The sequence below is a fragment of the Cyprinodon tularosa genome, unplaced genomic scaffold (genome assembly GCF_016077235.1).
Source record: "Cyprinodon tularosa strain WSP-4 unplaced genomic scaffold, ASM1607723v1 ctg199, whole genome shotgun sequence".
In the NCBI taxonomy this organism is placed as follows: Eukaryota; Metazoa; Chordata; class Actinopteri; order Cyprinodontiformes; family Cyprinodontidae; genus Cyprinodon; species Cyprinodon tularosa.
The window spans coordinates 2,569,064-2,583,981 of NW_024038729.1; the positions used below are offsets into that span (position 1 = coordinate 2,569,064).

At 36.6% G+C, this 14,918-nt stretch overlaps 1 protein-coding gene across 3 annotated transcripts in view; it reads left to right on the forward strand.

Moving 5' to 3' along the window:
- Nucleotides 1-13,351, forward strand: part of LOC119782926 (regulator of microtubule dynamics protein 2) — a 57,435-nt gene extending 44,084 nt beyond the window's left edge. For 2 of the 3 annotated variants that reach the window (XM_038284138.1, XM_038284137.1), the window contains exons 6-11: nt 997-1,072; nt 5,141-5,218; nt 7,110-7,208; nt 8,021-8,074; nt 8,156-8,236; nt 11,298-13,351. In XM_038284138.1, coding sequence (XP_038140066.1) covers nt 997-1,072; nt 5,141-5,218; nt 7,110-7,208; nt 8,021-8,074; nt 8,156-8,236; nt 11,298-11,345 — 436 coding nt within the window. In that variant the 3' untranslated portion in view covers nt 11,346-13,351. Of the gene's footprint in view, nt 1-996; nt 1,073-5,140; nt 5,219-7,109; nt 7,209-8,020; nt 8,075-8,155; nt 8,237-9,961; nt 10,043-11,297 lie in introns of all 3 variants that reach the window. The other variant, XR_005280726.1, reaches the window with a different exon arrangement.
- Nucleotides 13,352-14,918: the final 1,567 nt, after the last annotated feature.

Consider the following 14,918-nt stretch of genomic DNA (forward strand, 5'->3'; position numbering starts at 1 on the left):
TTCGGTGGGTTCTATTTTCTTTTTTTTGTGATCATTTATGAGTCAGAGGAAAAAGCTTGAAGGCAGAGCTGCTGACGAATATCTCTACATGTCCCGGCTCTTAATGACGGATGTCTGTTATTAGGAGTTGCTGATTATTCCTAACCATCTCATCATAATATTGGCGTGCGTCAGTAGTTCAGTCAGAAAGGAATGCCTCGGATGTCCCATCCTTCCAGGATGTAATATTTTAAGTGTCATATGTTTTTACGCTCCGTATCTCTATATTTGGCCTATTGAATGGACGTCCCTTAATGCTTTCACCAGGTGTGTTTCTTCCAGTGGCTCGGATGCTGCAGCTCATGGAGAGTTGTTCAGACATTATGCAATGGAAAAGGAAGGGAACTGTCTGGAAAATCAGAGTTAGTCCTAAACAGTATATTTATTGTAATTAACAGCAGTTAAATATATATTTGCAAAATCCTTACTGTTGAAGGAAGCTCATTAACCATTGTTGAAGATTAATGCGTTTCCTCTAGCCTGTCTGCATTTCCACTGGTTGATGCAGTGATCAGTTCTGCTAAATCTGTGAAATAGTTTTTTGAATAAGGGCAAAATTATAAATAGACGACGTAGACGAATACTCTGTACGGCTGTTAAGCAAATAAAATTAAACTGAATCCCTATATTGTAAAGCTACATGCCTCTAAGTTGGATATTTGGAAAATGTGGTTGCAGCATTGTTGGTCAAATTTACTTTTAGTCTTAAAAATAAAAACTGAATGGGTGTGTCAGATGTTGGGGGGTAAAAAAAGAATCTGGACGTTCAGTAGAAGCTTCCCCATAAAAGATTATATGAATAATTTAAGGAGCAACACATATCGTTTCAGTTTTAAGTCTTATTTTGTTTGTAATATTTAGTTTTCTTATTTTCTTCTTGTGGTGTTTAACACCTTATTTGGAATAAACGGCAGCTTAAACAGCTGATTTCTTAATTGTATTATTCTGTCTTCACAGGTACGCCATCATGTGTGGAATCATGGCAGAGTATGATACAATCCAAAACAAGATAAAGAACGGTTATATCTTTAAGGTAGTGTACACCTGAAGTATCCTATTCATTAATTTAATAGTTTTTAATTTTTTCACATTATTTATAGCCATTAAGAAGTTCTTTTTTTTTATAGAGCTTTATTTGATAGAACAAAAAAAAATGCCTATAGTGAGAAAAGAAAGAATGGAAGAGGATTAAGACGTTAACTGATTTTTACATTTTATTTCAGTTTAACATGGGAAAAATCTGTTTAATCTCAGAATTCTGACTTTTTTCTCAGAATTCTGACTTTAATCTCAGAATTCTGGATCTTAATGTAGATGGGCACCATGAAGGAAGAGATGTGGAGCACTCAGCTTCACTGACAAAGATGTGAGTTGTTTGAGAGGGCCAGTGACACATTGGTGGAAAATGACGGAATAAGGCAACTTTTTACGTGCCCGAGGGGTCCCCTCATTAATGGAGGAGCAGAAGGTCATTAAAACAAGAGAGCTAGTCTCTGTTCGAAAACCTAGGACGCATCCTTAGAAGACCGGATTCGAAGGCCGATTACGTCATAGCGCGGCGCCGAGGTCTGGTCGGATTCCAAGAGTCCTCGTTATGCGGCCTTAAAATGCGTCCTTCTTTTTGCCCGATTTGAAGGACGGGTCCGATGTATCCTCGGTATTCTTGGATATCCCAGGATTCATTGCGAGACCAAGCAAGCTGTGATCAGAGGAAAGGTTACTTGGCGCCGAACAGTGGTGAAAATTGGAAGTTCAGTTTAATATAATACAACTCTGTGAATAGTTCCGTCTGAAATGAATGAAAATAGTTGTTTTAATGGTTACTGAGTCAGATATGTGGCAGTAATGTTTGGTCTATCTAAAGGTTTTAATCTGTTACTGTGTAAATGGGTTTGGCTGTAATTTAAGGACAGATACTAATATATTTGCAGGGTGGGGACTATAAATCTGATAGGATTTTTATCTTTTTATTGCTATTTTGCACAATATGCTTAACTTTGTATTTTTTGTTGTTGAATATTAGAGATTTTGCAGATATATTTTTTGTAAATATATTGTTTAGATTTACTTATATCTTTCTACCCCTTTTATAGAATAGAATAGAAAATCCCTTTATTTTCCCACAATGAGAAAATTTACAGCAGCAGAAAGATTATTGAAAGTGGTCACACAAATGTGGACCTTAGAAAAATGTATAAGAATAACATAATAGGGAAGAGTTAAAATATAAACAATATAATTCTGTAAAGTGCTTTAACAATATAAAACTGGAGAATAAATAACCAATATGCAGCTATGGACATTTTTACAGTAATGGATATTTGAAAATAGCAGCAACATCAGAGATGTGCAGAATGACAGCAGCAGGTTATTTAACTGACTAAGGTTTCTATCATTACATTTGATTTTATTTGTTCCTGCTCCCGGTGGTTGGAACCTTTATTCCACTCTGGATTCTTGTGAGTGTAGTCTTTGTTCACTTCACAATAAAAAATAAATAAATAAACAGTTTTGAAAACTTCTGTATTCATTCTTTTCCTGCTTTGTGTGTCAACGTTCACGGTTGCTAAGCAACAGAGCATACACGGTAAAACCCGCCAAAGGGTAGACCTGGTCGAATTTACAGCCAAAACTCTTCCGGTCTCCTTATTTTCAAGGACTTCGAAGGATCCAGTCTAGGTAGACCGCGTCCTTGGAGGACCCGTCCTAGGTTTTCGAACAGAGCCCTAGTCTCTAAAACAGACATGGCTATGGCTTGATGCTAACATGTTTGTTAGCTGTCAGAATTCTGAGGAAAAAAGTCAGAATTCTGAGATTAAAGTCAGAATTCTGAGAAAAGAGTCAGAATTCTGACATTTTTCCCATATTAAACTGAAATAAAATTTAAAAATCAGTTAACTTTTTTTTTTTTTTCCCAGTGGCCCTAATCCTCTTCCGCACTGAAAGAATGGATGGTGTTTGAAATATTGTTATGCAGATAAGATTCTTGAATCCATTGTATGCATTTGTTGTTGGGTGTTTTTTTTTTGTTCCCCTTTTCACAGTGGCCGAGAGGTACAAACATACTGCAAAATGCATAAATGCACTACAAATAAAAAATTTAGATGACAGAATTTATATGAATACCCAAAACACATGCAAATGAGAAATGCTGCAATCACAGAACATCGAGAGAGGTAAATGTAAACACCCTGCATACACAGAAATGATTCTTGCATACAAACACATAATACATGGAAGGTAAAAATGCTGCAACTAGTAAAAATAACTCCAAGTTAAGGAAAGCTCTAAACTAGCTCAGAATAACGCAAAAGCTCCAGACCACTAGAGGGAGACTAGAGGAAATATAAAAACCTTTAAATAAAAACCTTTTTTTTTTAAACTGTGAAAGAGCTCTGTCAAGAACCCCTTAAGTGGCATGAATTTAGCTTCAACTGGTTTAAATTCCTTATAAAATCTCCTTTAAGGTACCTTTTACAATCTGATTATTAATCGATTAAGAGAAAAAAATAATCCACAGATTAATCAATTAGCAAGATAATTGTTGTTTGCAGTCCTAGATTGTCTCCCCCTAGTGGTCAGGAGCATTATGCAAAGCCAGTTTGCAGATCCTTGGTGCAGCAATTTTACTTTGCATGTGTATTGTGTGTTATTCTGTTAGCACCATTTATTCTTTCAACAGGTTTTGTATTTGCAGCATTATTGCTGCTCTTTATTTTATCTCCTTTGCAGCATTTTCCTTTTGCATGTGTTTCATGTATTTGTGTAAGTTTTGTGTTTGCCAGTCTCTGTATGTGGGTGCAGTACTTTTAACATTTGCGGCTTTGGCCGCTAAATAAAAGCCAGAATGTATTTGGCTCTTAAAAAGCCTTCTTACTATTAAATTGAGTCATCATGTGAGTAATTATAAGACAGCTGCTCCTCAGAGATTTTTAAGATAATATTAGGGAAAGATTGGCGGACAGGTGAAGGATGCAGTAATGTGAAGGCTTGTTGGAAAACTAACACCACATTTTATCTTTACCCCCTCATAGTGATACATGTTGGTGGCAGCATCATGATGTGGGGATCCTTTTATTCAGATTAATGAAGTTAATGTAGGTCCGTCCTGGAAGAAAAACTTACTTTTGAGGATAGCAGATTTTATTTAGGGGTGCCAGCTGGAAAAAAAACTTTAAATACAGATACCAACGTTGAAAAAAGAAAAAGAACTTCAGTATTCTGCTCTACTCTGTGCCTAAAAACCCTAATACAATATACTCAATTCAATTCAGTTTATTTATATAGCATCAATTCACATAACATGTCATTTCAAGGCACTTTACAGTTCGACACATCATACAGTCAAATTGATTCAAAGTTTTCTATCTAAGACCAAAACCAGGTGATTGCATCGACTTATTGACTCGAATGCAATCCCACACACTAAGCATGCTTGTAGCGACAGTGGAGAGGGAAAAACTCCCTTTTAACAGGAAGAAATCTCCAGCAGAATCAGACTATGTAAGCGGCCATCTGCTGAGGCCGACTATATATTGAAGAAGTATTGTTGACTATATTGAAGTTTATTGTTGTCAAGTGCCAAAATATTACTGAGGAAAAAGATTTGAATACTTCAACGGAGTGTAAACAGAATATGTATAATACACCAACTGTCATCTTTCTTGAAAAGGAGCAGGAAATTATGCTTTTATCCCTTAAGGTGCGAAGCCCCTCCTACAGACAGCAGCTTACATAAGCAGAAGCATGGAACAACAGCACGTAGCATTTTATCTTTTGTCAGCAGCTTTGCCAAACACTGTGTACCTACAGAGCTCTTGACAGGTGAATGAGCGAGAGATAGGGAACTGGAGAGGGCAGATTGGATAAAGAAAGGGGGGGAAAAAAGCTCCTCAAAGAGCCAGGGAGAGGAAAAGGGGAAGGGAGGGTCTGTGACAGCAGGGGTGCACAGCTCCAACAGGTTTGCGTGTGTGAGAGGTGTTTATGAAATACTTGTGGGTTGGTGAAGCAGGACAGATCAGGTCAGGACAGAAGGCAGTAAAAACAGCAGCTGGATCATGAATCAACAGTGAAAACGGTCTGTTTCTGTCTCCTCTCCCAGGATCATCTGGATAAAGCCATCGAGCTGAAGCCGCAGGACCCCCTGTCTTACTACCTGCTTGGCCGCTGGTGCTACGCCGTATGTGATGCCTCCTTTTTTCGCTCCATTCTGAGCCCAGAAAGACAGAATTTAAAAATTTCTGTTGTCCTGCTCCGGTGTCCCCCCCCTCCCCATGCTAACCCACCATGGTCCCCTCCCCTCATTGCCACTGTTTAGGCTCTCTTAGGGATTTGTTTTTCCCTCTGTGATTTGCACAGAATGATAGCTTCATCCTGTTTCTTTTCTTTCTCCTTTTCGTTTCCGTTCTGCTGGTTGTTTTTGATTCTGATAAAGCCTGTTTTTATGGTCATCACGCTATGTCTTTCAGGCACAGTCATTGTTGTTATATTTGGCAATAATGTCTCATCAGATATATATGTTTTTTTTTCATACTGAGCTGTTTTCCAGAATGACTTAGTTAACATGTGGAGAAACTTTTTCATGGTTAATCAAGACCTTCTGTTGGGGTATAAATCCGATGTGACACAAAGGCCTGTTTCTCTTAGAAATTCTTCAGAATGGTAATGAAAAAATATATATTTAATTATAATATGAAAACCAATATTTTTAGAAAAATCTGTTGGTTTAAGTAAAAGAATTTGCATTGAAATAAAAAAACTGGTTTTTACCAAAACACTCATTCCAGCTCTTGTAGATAATATTTTGCACAACCCTCCTTTTGGTTTAGGAATGCATGTAATCTCCTCTTCATCATCCAGAGTTTAGGGGCATGTCCTCCATTTTTTTTTTTTTATTATTTAGTTCTAGTTTTCCAAAATCTTTGGGGGAAAAATATAGGCCCATAGCATCACAGCTCCTCCTCCTTACTTAAGGATGTGAGGTATTTTTTCCCTTGTTTCAAACCACATACAGTATTTGTTCCTGTTCAATCCAACTTTATTATAAAGGGATATTAAAAGCAAACGGTTGCTAATTTAAACTATAAATGGGGACATAAACACACAACTAACTAGATTCATGATTTATTTAACAGCTCATCTAACATTTCTCATCTTTTAGGCAGAATGGCTGTTTTAGTCTCGTTTGATCAAAGCAGACAGTTCAGGGTTTAAATGTCAGATCTTTTTTAGCAAACTTCTATATTTTCATTTTCATGGTAGGACAGGAAAGACGTGTTTCTAACATGAATAAACTCTCTAATAGCTGTTATGAAGATCTGGCCACTCTTCACTTCTGTTACCTAAAATGAAAATTTTTTTTTAAATACTTGACCATCCATCCATCCTCTTCACTTTCCTTGTCCAACAGAGGTCCAGCTGTAGCCGTTTTAAACTCTATTATTCTGAGTGAGGATAAGGTGGAGTACACCGTTACAGGATATCATAAAAATGATTAAATGTAAGGGGGGGGGGAACATTTACATTTATTTTGGAGTCACACAAGGAGTTTTCAAGATGGCGCTGTGCATGCAGCAGCCTGTTACGTCGGTTCTGAGTTTTCCTTTCCTACTTTCTCTATTTTATATTGTTTATTTTTTTGGGATGTTTTTCTATTAATGAATACCTTATCTGCCTACTATAAAAAAAATTTTAAAAAGCTGTCGTATGTGGGCACACTGTAAATATTGTATATATATCCCATGCTAATTTTTCTTCCTTTAGCACCTTCTTCTTCTCCCTTGACTTTTTGAGCTGATGTAAAAAATAAATTTCTCCACTGTGAGATCAATAAAGGTCAATAAATCAATCAGTTATAGGAATATTCCTGCAATGAATAAATGTACTTAGATTAAAAACTTGATTTCTTTCAATTATTTTTACATGGTGCCACAGAAAGAAAGACATTTCTTACACATCTTTACCAGAAATGCTTAAAGAAACAGATGTATCTTGATTTACCTATCCTTTATGATGCTAGTATCAAATCCATGGATAGAGTTGTCTTTTAAACTTAACTGATCTTTCTCCAGGTTGCTCAGTTGTCTTGGATTGAGAGGAAGGTTGCAACAACGCTATTTGGAGAACCTCCAAGTGCCACGATTGAAGATGCAATGAGGAATTTTCTGAAGGTGCGCATTATGTTATAAAAACAAGCAATTCGATGAGCTAACCATGTTTTTATATACATAGTAAAATTGCTTGACAAGTTATCATGCAAGGGAGCCTTTATGAGGCTTTAAAAATGTCATAAAGGTGATAAAGTTGCACCTGTGTTGTTTCAAATGCTTCTTAATTAGGATAAGTTATTATTTTTCAGTACCGTTTGGATGCTTTCTTGAGGGAGCTCTGATTATAAAACGCATTTTACCGCAGATTCCTGAGTAAAAACGTGCCCCCAGGTCGCTTCTGTGCTTAGTTTTTAAAGAACAATCTGTGTTTTTTTTTTCATAGAGGCATTCTCCTTGTTCCAACATTTCAACTGTTTATACAGAAGAGAAAATACTCTAGCTTCTGGCCAATATTCCTGAGCGTGCTTCTTTCTGGTGTCTCGCCCTTCAGTTTAGGTGAAGTGGCTCTTGCTACAACATGCCGGAAGATTTAGAGTACATCTACTTTAGAACAGATGATTCCTATAACTGAAAAAAAAACAAAAAAAAAACAATAAAAGAGGTGCGAGATTAGGAGCTGAATTAAAAGTTCACAGATTGCTTAAAAGTGCACGTTCACCATTCAGATTCTCTCATAAATCAATGATGATTCAAGCACTGGTTTGTTTAGAGAAGGTGGGGTCAGGGTGGGGCGGGTTACTTCTTTGTATGTTCAGCATCTTTAGTCAGATGAAGCTAACCGTAGTAAAACTGCGAAAAAAATGCTGTTTTGCTGCTGAACAACTTCACTGCTTCTAAAATAAAAAAAATTCTTGTATTCCTATTTAATGCAGGTTGAAGAGATTCATCCCGCCTACTCAAAGCTGAACTATGTGTTCCTGGCTAAGGTCAGTATGGGTTAGTTATAGGTCTCGTCTTTAAAGTGGGACCAAAATGGCCTTTACTGTGTCTTCTCTTCTCTGCTGCAGTGTTACAAAGCATTGGGGGACAATTATAAGGCCAGGAAGATGTGTGAAGCAGCATCTTCCATGAACACCGTATCCAAAGAGGTAGATGCTGACAGCTGCAAAATATTCAGTCAGATAAAGAAAACTTGTGATGAAAAACGACTGCACTTTCAAATCAATACACGTTTTTTTCATATTTTCTTCTTTACAAATATAATATGTAATGTTTGGCATGCTTTTTTATCCAGCCCTCGTGCATTTGTACGAGCACCTTTTCCTGCAGACAGTACGGAAGAGGATTAGCGCCACTGAGAAAAAAAAAAAAAAAAAAGTGAACTCATTTTTAAATTTTTTTTTCAGTTCAATATAGGAAAAAAGTCAGAATTCTGACTTTTTTTTCTCAGAATTCTGACTTTAATCTCAGAATTCTGACAGCTAACAAACATGTTAGCATCAAGCCATAGCCATGTCTGTATTAGAGACTAGCTCTCTTGTTTTAATGACCTTCTGCTCCTCCATTAATGAGGGGACCCCTCGGGCACGTAAAAAGTTGCCTAATTCCGTCATTTTCCACCAATGTGTCACTGGCCACCTCAACAACTCACATCTTTGTCAGTGAAGCTGAGTTCTTCAATATCTCTTCCTTCATGGTGCCCATCTACATTAAGATCCAAAATTCTGAGATTAAAGTCAGAATTCGGAAAAAAAGCCACAATTGAGAAAAAAGTCAGAATTCTGAGGAAAAAAAAGTCAGAATTCTGAGATTAAGGTCAGAATTCTGAGAAAAAAAGTCGGAATTCTGAGGAAAAAAAAGTCAGAATTCTGAGTTTAAGGTCAGAATTCTGAGAAAAAAGTCAGAACTCTGAGATTAAAGTCAGAATTCTGAGAAAAAAAAGTCAGAATTCTGACTTTTTTTCCCCATGTTAAACTGAAATAAGATTTAAAAATCTGTTAACTTTTTATTTTTTTTCAGTGGCCCTAATCCTCTTCCATAAGCCAGAGCTGCAGGTCCTTTAGGTTTTGTTTCTGCCTGCTTAATTCATAGACACTTATATTTTCACCCATTCTTCTTTGCTGAGTGGCTCAAACAGCCAGTTTAGGTGACTTTCAACAGGAATTTTGTTAAAGATTTTTTATTCTATTCAGGTCTGGATACCAGGCCACTTTGGGAGTCCAACTCATTTTAATCTTTGGCCACTTTAAAATCATCCATTCTTTAAAAGGGCCAGGTGTAGCTTTGTAAACACAATTTTTAATTTCATTTTTTTTTTTTTTTTACTCACTGTTTTCTGATAAGAACTTTACTTCCATTTATTTATTTATTTATTTTTTAGTTTGTGCTCTTTGAAAGAACATGCCTCTACTTTATTACATGATGTGCCTGTTTTGGCTCTTGAAGGACGGATGAATTGCTGTGACGGGTTGGATTTTGCCCGCAGGCCTTGAGTTTGACGCATGCTTAATCTAAACCATGCCACTGTAGCTGTGAATGTATGTTTTCAGCCATTATCCTGCTGCAGGGCTCAAGGTTTTTGCAGTTTGACAGGTTTTCTTTCAGGACCGTTCTTCCTTTAGCTCTTTTTATTATCCTGTTAACTCTTCCCAGCTTCTCATTCCCTGCTTAGAACCACAGCCTGATGCTGCTGCCTCAGTTTGTAATTCAAGCTTTTGGGCTTTGCTTTGGTTGTTGGTTTGTTTCTCATCACAGAAACATTTTTAATCCAAGTCAAAACGTTTGGGGACAGACGATTCACACTTGAGTTTTTTTGTTTGTTTTTAAGATTATTTTTAGGCTTTAATTACTTTTTTTTCCTATTATATCAAAAGTAGGAAACAAGATTAGAGAGAGGGGGAAGATGAGGCAAAGTTCACCAGGCTGATACTCCAACATGTGACGGCCGTGTTGAGGTCTACGTCATTGGACGTTTACTTTACCCTTTAAACTTTCATCATCTAGTGGTTTTTGCAGTGACGATAAAACAGATGATAAAAAGTCATTTAGAAACAAATTTCATTGTTTTTGACAATATTTGGATCTGATTGGACGTCAGCCCCACAGACACGGATGCTGCTCTAGCAGAGCTATCCAAAATCCTCAAACAAATTGCAGATTTTTTGATTATCTATATCAGGACATTAGTTACAATAACTAGTCTAATTTTTTGGCTTAAGAGAAAACAATAACTGCAATAATTACACACCTGGACTTTATCTGCCCATTGGTTGATCTCTGAAGGCAATAGATTGCATTGGATATCATTTAGGGGTATCAGAGTATGATAATCTGAATAAATAATGTACTATTTTTATTTATAAAAAAGGTGTTTAAAAACCATGTATACTTTTTGTAGCATCCAGTGCAATTAGAAAAGGCCAGAAGTGGTGGTTGAAAGGTTTATTTGAACCATCCGTGCCTCAGACCAACGTAAGAGCTACAAACAATTTACAATTACAATTTAGTACACCATGCTTACCTCATTACATTGGTAACTTTTCTGTATTAAACATTTTCTAATTAACACAAACCTTGTTCCTCAATTGACTGATGCTTTAAACTTTACTATTATATGACTTTCCGTGGTCCTTTAATCAGTTTCTCTTCCAACGTTTTCTTGCTAACTTCCGGTTTTACGGACCCGTTTTGTGTTAAACTAACTTCCGGTTTTACGGACCCGTTTTGTGTTAAGCTAACTTCCGGTTTTACGGACCCGTTTTGTGTTAAGCTAACTTCCGGTTTTACGTACCCCTTTCAAAATAAAAGCATAGTCCTCTAATATAACCATCATGTAAAAAAAAAAAAAAAAAAAATTTTTTTTTTTTTTTTTTTAAACTACACTCTTCTACCGTTACACTTTTCATTGTACAGTTTTGGACCAATGTTGGCATGCTTGAGCTCGTGGCCTCGAAGTGCAGAATCTGAATTCTTTTTACTACCATTGTGCAAAAATTTTTATAAAATGCAATATATAAATGTATACTTTTATATATAGTACATTTTTAAAATTATGTATGAATATGGAATTAATCGAGAATATATTTTAAAATGTATTGTGTATAAAAGCATTACAAAATAAAAGATAATCTGATGTATGAATAACAAATATTGATGAAATAATATTCTGTCTTCTTTCATATTGATATTATGCTATATTCTTTTATTAAGGATGAAGAAGCACAAAAAGAGCTGGATTTACTCTGCCAAAAACTCTGACTGAGAAGACCTGAGGAATCATCCTGAAGCTGCGCTGTAGTTGCTCCTGATGTAGATCAAATACCAGAGGAAAGTGGCTGAAAATATCTGTTTGATTCACTCTGTGAGTGTAACCATGATGTTCAATCAATAGTGGGACCACAAGGCACCGTCCTTCTCCATTTTTTTTGTTTTCTTTTCTTTTTTAAACTGATGTTTTAATATCTCAACGGTTAGGTTTTGGTTTCTTATGAAATTATAAGTTTGTTTCTGTCAGATTTAGCTATTTGTTGATTTACATGTGCTGTGAAGATCTACTGTACGTTTGTTTTTATAGGGTTTTTGTTTTGTACTTGCTCCAGACTTTATACCATCGGTCACTTCGATGATTCATAAACTAGTGGCGTGGCAGATCTGGTTGTGAAGAACAGGCATGAAATTAATTTTAGTTTCCAACTGAAATGAGAGCGATGGGTCATATTCCAAAGTAACTCACAGTGAGAGACAGTTCAGTCTGTGAGCCAAATTCTACCGTTTACAGGCAGAACAAGTTTTTTTTTTTACAAGAAACAGGAATGAATCTGAAAGCTCCCCTTGGACTTGCTTCGACAGACTGCAGATGTGGTTATTCCCATCACTGGAGTCGGTAGTGAGCAGAAACAATTATGAAATAAAAGAAATAACCTTTCTCACATTAAAAAGTCATCCATAACAAGGTCTTACAGTAAACCAGGGAGATGCTGATTCAGTTTTATTAAGTAAAGTTTGCAATGCTGTGCCAAATTTGGGGCACTTTTTAACGCATCATTCAGTCTGGATTATCCTCACCACTGTAGTTCACGTTGGAAAACCTGCTCTGGTATTCCCAAACACTTTTTTTGTTGTTTTTATAATCCGAAAGTAGTGAAGTTCTGTTTGATAGTAGCTCTGACTGAATTTATGGGTTTGGTTTATGTTGACAGATAAGATGTTCACACTAAATCAGACACTTTTTATAGAATAAAAAACAAAGACGACCTTCTTTATGCTATTTAAAGTTGTTCCTGTCTGTGTGACTTTGACGTATTTTTCGGACTGAGCATGAAAGCATAAGGAAAGGTTACGGTAAATATTGGATTATAGCAGACTTCGTGTATCTGTTTTTCTCTAATGTGTTTAGGTTTCCGGCCTTTAACCTCCCTGATTTCTTTAGGGTCAGAAACTTAAACCTCCGACAGCTCTGGGTGCAGTGATGTCATAACTGCGCACCTTTTTAACCTCAGTCGACCATGAATTTTAATTCTGAAACTGCACACATGAGTAACAGTGAACTCTCCCATGTTCTTTAGCCTCTGAGAAAGTGAAATTACTTGATCAGTGTGGAGGAGGTGATGAGGAACGGGAAAAATATCCCGCAGGATTTGTTGGAAAATGCAGCTGTGAATCATCTGGGCTCTGATTTACATATTTCTCCCTGAAGCAAACCTGAATGTCAGACTTTCTACACTTTATTGCTCTGATATGTTTATTTTTTTTATGTTCTACATCAATGTTAAGATGTTTTATTATTTTTATTTCTTAAACATGTAAAGACGAATCTCATTACACTTCATTTATATGTATAAAGTTTGAAACGATGCTGATTTAAAAGTTATTTAAGCTGTAATCTAATGATAATGTAAAGAAACATGTAACCAAACTTTGATCATCAGGGTTTTTTGTTGTGATGAAAAAAAAATCTGTATATTGCTTTGTTGTTTTTGTTCATTTGAATGTATCTTAGCTACTGTTGATTGACTACATTTGAATGCCTCATCTTTATCCTGTTTCTTTACATTCCTCAATGTTGTCTTTATCTATTGGCACCTAATGAAAACATGCAGAATGGATTTTATCAAGAAGAACATTGATTTTCAGTTTGATGAACCATTACTGTGTGGATTTAACCCAGACGTCTTCCACAAGGGCGTCTAAAGATTTTGATTTAAGATGACAGTGGCACAAATGTTTTTACCAAAAGATGAAAAATAAAAAATACAATTTTTTTAGCAGTTTTTCTGCTTTTCTTTAATGGAATAGTTGCCTTACAATTCCACAGCATAATAGGATAAAAAGTAGCCTTGTGAGACCATCCTGATCTCCCGAACTTTCAAGGTTTCACTCTCAGATCAGTCTGGAGACTCTCCGTTAAAGAAAATTTGGAGCCTTTCAGCAAACGAACGTCCAATCAGCGTTGGCTTTGAGGCGGGTTGAGGTGTGACGCAACGAGAAGCGCGACAGTTCAGTCTAAAGAACATGGCGGCTTCAGCCGATGAAACTAGCGTTAGCGTGGCTATCGAGCAAGTTTTATCGGAATTACAGAGTATTTCTTCACTGAAAGAAGAGCAAAACACTGCTCTGGAGGCTTTTCTCAGAGGAAAAGATGTTTTTGCTCTTCTCCCGACTGGTTTGGGCAAGAGTTTGATCTATCAATTGGCTCCTCTTCGTCGTTGCTCTGTTACGTCATATGCTTCGTTGATCTGATTGGTTTATTTGGCCCGTCTATCACCAACATAGGCCAATCAGCTAACCAGTATTTTCGCCCCTTCCCAAAATTACTTCAACGGAAGGTTTCCAGATGGATATGCGGAACAAATCCATCTGCGGAGTCAGGTTAGATAAAAAGTACCTGCAGTGTAAATAATTTTCTTTTTCTTGCTGCCATGTTGGAAACCTTTTTTCTACTTATTTTATTTTTACCAGATTTCAACATCCAGTTGACATTTTTTCAATCTTTCATCTTTTTTATACATTTTGTTTTCTTTTAAATCCTCATAGTGTATTAAAATGGTACTCTTTTAGAAAACGACCATGTTACTGTGTGATCAATTTGTAATTCAAAATCATTAGGCTGCTCAGTGGCGCACTGCTGCCTTGCAGCAGAAAGGTTCCGGGTTCGATTCCCGGCCTGGGGTCTTTCTGCATGGAGTTTGCATGTTCTCCCTGTGCATGCGTGGGTTCTCTCCGGATACTCCAGACTTCTCTAAATTCTCCTTAGGTGAGTGTGTGCGTGAATGGGGGTTTCTCTCTACAGGTGCTGGTCATAAAATTAGAATATCATGAAAAAGTAGATTGATTTCAGTAATTCCATTTAAAAAGTGAAACTTGTATATTATATTCATACATTACATACAAACTCATATATTTCAGATGTTTATTTTGTTTAATTTTGATGATTACAAATGACAACAAATGAAAATCTCAAATTCATCATATCAGAAAATTAGAATATTGTGAAAAGGTTCAAAATTGATGGCCCCTGGTGCCACACTCTAATCAGCTAATTAACTCAAACCACCTGCAAAAGCCTTTAAATGGTCTTTCAGTCTAGTTCTATAGGCTACACAATCATGGGGAAGACTGCTGACTTGACAGTTGTCCAAAAGACGACCATCGACACCTTGCACAAGGAGGGCAAGACACAAAAGGTCATCGCTAAAGAGGCTGGCTGTTCACAGAGCTCAGTGTCCAAGCACATTAATAGAGAGGCGAAGGGAAGGAAAAGATGTGGTCGAAAAAAGTGTACAAGCAAGAGAGATAACCGCACCCTGGAGAGGATTGTGAAACAAAACCCCT